This window comes from Onychomys torridus, unplaced genomic scaffold (assembly GCF_903995425.1).
Source record: "Onychomys torridus unplaced genomic scaffold, mOncTor1.1, whole genome shotgun sequence".
Taxonomy (NCBI): domain Eukaryota; kingdom Metazoa; phylum Chordata; class Mammalia; order Rodentia; family Cricetidae; genus Onychomys; species Onychomys torridus.
The window spans coordinates 173536-175225 of NW_023413244.1; the positions used below are offsets into that span (position 1 = coordinate 173536).

At 39.2% G+C, this 1690-nt stretch overlaps 1 protein-coding gene across 1 annotated transcript; it reads left to right on the top strand.

Moving 5' to 3' along the window:
- Positions 1–338: 338 nt before the first annotated feature.
- Positions 339–1256, top strand: LOC118576214 (taste receptor type 2 member 13-like). Its single transcript, XM_036176546.1, has one exon. It carries the CDS (start codon positions 339–341, stop codon positions 1254–1256), a length of 918 nt encoding a protein of 305 aa, XP_036032439.1.
- Positions 1257–1690: the final 434 nt, after the last annotated feature.

A 1690-nucleotide genomic window follows, 5' to 3' on the forward strand; every position in this document is an offset into this window, starting at 1 on the left:
ATAATTTTTTTTTCTGCAGAGACAATGCAAAGCAGTGAAACAGTGAAAGATAATATATATCTGTTTGCATGTTAACAAATGACACCTGGATATATTGCACGATCTTCAGTGCCACACTTCACACTCTATAAGGATATAAATATGATAGCCCTCACTGAGATCAGAGAAAATTATTTTACAAGAACATGTGTGGAATCATTAGCAAACCTTCAATACTCTCGTTGACACTAAGTCCAGTCATTACAAAAGAAGCAAAAGTTGAAAGCTTAGCTGTGAGTTTGAGAATATGCAAGCCATTTCAGTGTAGCAAATAACCACCAGTGAATCTTTGTCTGAACATGGAAAGTATCCTGTACAGCATCTTCACTACTGTCATAGTTGCAGAGTTTATATTTGGAAATCTGAGCAATGGATTCATGGTGCTGACAAACTGCATTGACTTGGTCAAGAAAAGAACGCTTTCTTCCATTGGTTGGATCCTGCTTTTCTTGGCCATTTCCAGAACTGTTTTGATCTGGGAAATATTACTAGCATGGCTAAAATATCTGCAGTATTCATTTTCATTTGTGGCTGGAACAGAACTAAGGGTTTTTGTGTTGACCTGGGGAGTCTCCAATCACTTCAGTCTGTGGCTGGCCACCATCCTCAGCATCTTTTATTTGCTCAAAATAGCCAGTTTCTCCAGGCCTGTTTTTCTCTACCTGAAATGGAGAGTAAATCAAGTGCTTCTGACAATCCTTCTGGGAAATGTGATCTTCTTGCTGTTCAATATAATACAAATAAACAAGCACACAGAAGAGTGGATGTGTCAATATGAGAGAAACACGACCTGGAATTCCAGAACAACTGGTTTTAGGAGGTTTTCACAGCTAGTCTTATTCAAGATGATTATGTTCTCTTTAACCCCATTCATGGTGGCCCTGATCTCCTCCATTCTGCTTATTGTCTCCTTGTGGAAACATCTCCAGAAGATGCAGCTAAATTTCAGAGGGGAACGAGACCCCAGTACAAAAGCCCACATGAACGCCTTGAGAATTATGGTCTCCTTCCTCTTCCTCTATGCCTCTTATTTCATATCCTTTTTTATATCCTTGTTTCCAACGGTACATCCAAAAGGACTAGATCATATGCTTAGCCTAACTGTTGGCCTCTTCTACCCTTCAAGCTACTCATTTGTCTTGATTCTGGGACATGCTAACTTAAGGCAGGCCTGTCTTTTGATGCTGAGGCAGCTGGGATGTGGGCAAAAGCATTAGAAACTCACTGTTCCATAAGGTAGTCACACAACACATTTGGCATATAGAAGTCACTCAGTGGTAGAGCTCTAGGCAAGCATAAATATTTAAAAATATATAATTTCTAGAATCTTCCATACATGTTAAATCCCTCAAAAATTTAAAAACAATACTAAAAGAATGTGCTCTTTTATACAGATATAAGAATAAGACTTTCTGAATGCAAACTTTTTACTCTAGGCATGATATCATATCCCTGTTAACTGAAAATTAAGTAGGCTGATGCATTCATATTTGGATCCAGGCTGAGATACATAGTGTGACCCAAGATGAAGTTTTTTTCTTTTCTTTCTCGAGACAGGGTTTCTCTGTGTAGCTTTGGTGCCTTTCCTGGAACTCACTCTGTAGCCCAGGCTGGCCTTGAACTCACAAAGATTGCCTGCCTCTGTCTCCTG

Coding starts and splice junctions, on each gene's coding strand:
- LOC118576214 (XM_036176546.1), top strand. CDS start 339: ATGGAAAGTATCCTGTACAGCATCTTCACTACTGTCATAGTTGCAGAG.